The sequence below is a fragment of the Mandrillus leucophaeus genome, unplaced genomic scaffold, assembly GCF_000951045.1.
Source record: "Mandrillus leucophaeus isolate KB7577 unplaced genomic scaffold, Mleu.le_1.0 Scaffold8, whole genome shotgun sequence".
Classification (NCBI taxonomy): domain Eukaryota; kingdom Metazoa; phylum Chordata; class Mammalia; order Primates; family Cercopithecidae; genus Mandrillus; species Mandrillus leucophaeus.
In genome coordinates, this window is record NW_012108696.1 from 2,673,487 (window position 1) to 2,674,955 (window position 1,469).

Consider the following 1,469-nt stretch of genomic DNA (forward strand, 5'->3'; position numbering starts at 1 on the left):
TGGTTTCAAGTGATTATCCTGCCTCAGCCTCCCGAGTAGCTGGGATTACAGGTGCCCACCCCCATGCCCAGCTAAGTTTTGTATTTTTAGTAGAGATGGGGTTTTACCATGTTGGCCAGGCTGGTGTTGAACTCCTGACCTCAGGTGATCTACCCGCCTTGACCTCCTAGAGTGCTGGGATTACAGGCGTGAGCCCCCACGCCTGACTTAGTTTGAATGAATTTAAAGGTAAATAGCCTCGTGCGTGTGCCAAGTGGCCTGCAGTGTGGACAGGGCAGGATGGAAGGGGTGCCAGGCGAGGAGAGCTGTGTCCGTGGTGCGTGGGCAGAGGGCACGTGTTGGCTGAGACGTCTGCCAGGCTGGGCGTGGGCAGTGACAATCCCGACCCCACAGGTACTGTCCTGAGTGCCGGAATGATGCTAGCGAGGTGGTGCTGGCGGGAGAGCGGCTGAGAGAGAGCAAGAAGAAGGCGAAGATGGCCTCGGCCACATCGTCCTCGCAGCGGGACTGGGGCAAGGTGAGGCGGGTCCTCCCCACGCGCCCGCGGCTCTTCCCCGCCTGCCAGGGCTCACACTGTTGTTCTTTGTGTCTGCGCCTGGGACAGGGCATGGCCTGTGTGGGCCGCACCAAGGAATGCACCATCGTCCCATCCAACCACTACGGACCCATCCCGGGGATCCCCGTGGGCACCATGTGGCGATTCCGAGTCCAGGTACCTGCGGCGTCCCAGGGGTCCAGGGGCCACGCGGGCTCGTCCTGCTTTTCTGGGGGCAGTTTTCTCCTGGCCTCGGCCAGCCAGGGGTCAAGGTGGTTACCAGGTCCCAGCAGTGCCTTGTCCGGCCGCAGAGGCGTATGGAACATGTGCAGGTTTGGGTTCACTCCTTATTTTACCAGAGACCTGAAATCAATCCTTGGGGGCGGGGGCTGGTGCTCCTCTGCTCGGAGGCACGTAAGGTCATTCCCAAAGCTCCTGTACAGGGAAGGGGTGGCAGCTGCTAAAAGGGACCTGTCTCAGCCCTGGTTGTGATCTGTCACTGGGGCAGCTCCCACCTGTGACTGGGCGTTGACAGTGCTGGGTGCTGTCAGCTGTGGGCTGTGTGTCATGGCAGACGAGACACTTTGGCAATAGAGACATTGGAGCCAGGTGGTTCTCTGGGGCGGGGCCATCCTGGGCGCTGCAGGGTGCTGAGCAGCGTCCCTGGCCCCCACCCACTTCACGTCACCCCAGGTCATGACAACCAGAAACGTCTCCAGACATCTGAGTGTCCCCTGGGAGGCAGAACTGCCCTGAGTGAGACGCTCTGAGCTGGGTGGACAAGCTGGGCCTCCTCATGGAGTTCATGGGGCCAGGCGTGCAGCGGCTAGGAGCTCCTGGGGCAGCACTGTATCTCTAGGGCTCAGCAGCCGGCCAGCGCCTCTCAGGGCATTCTGTGGAGTGAGTGGCAGGCTGGACCTCAACCGGCCCAATG

The 1,469-nt window shown here is 61.3% G+C and overlaps 1 protein-coding gene across 1 annotated transcript in view; it reads left to right on the plus strand.

Annotated features, from left to right (window-relative positions):
• Positions 1-1,469, plus strand: part of UHRF1 (ubiquitin-like with PHD and ring finger domains 1) — a 79,418-nt gene that overhangs the window by 51,456 nt on the left and 26,493 nt on the right. The window contains exons 8-9 of the mRNA XM_011967373.1: positions 394-517; positions 605-753. Of these exons, the coding sequence (XP_011822763.1) occupies positions 394-517; positions 605-753 (273 nt within the window). The remainder of the gene's footprint in view (positions 1-393; positions 518-604; positions 754-1,469) is intronic.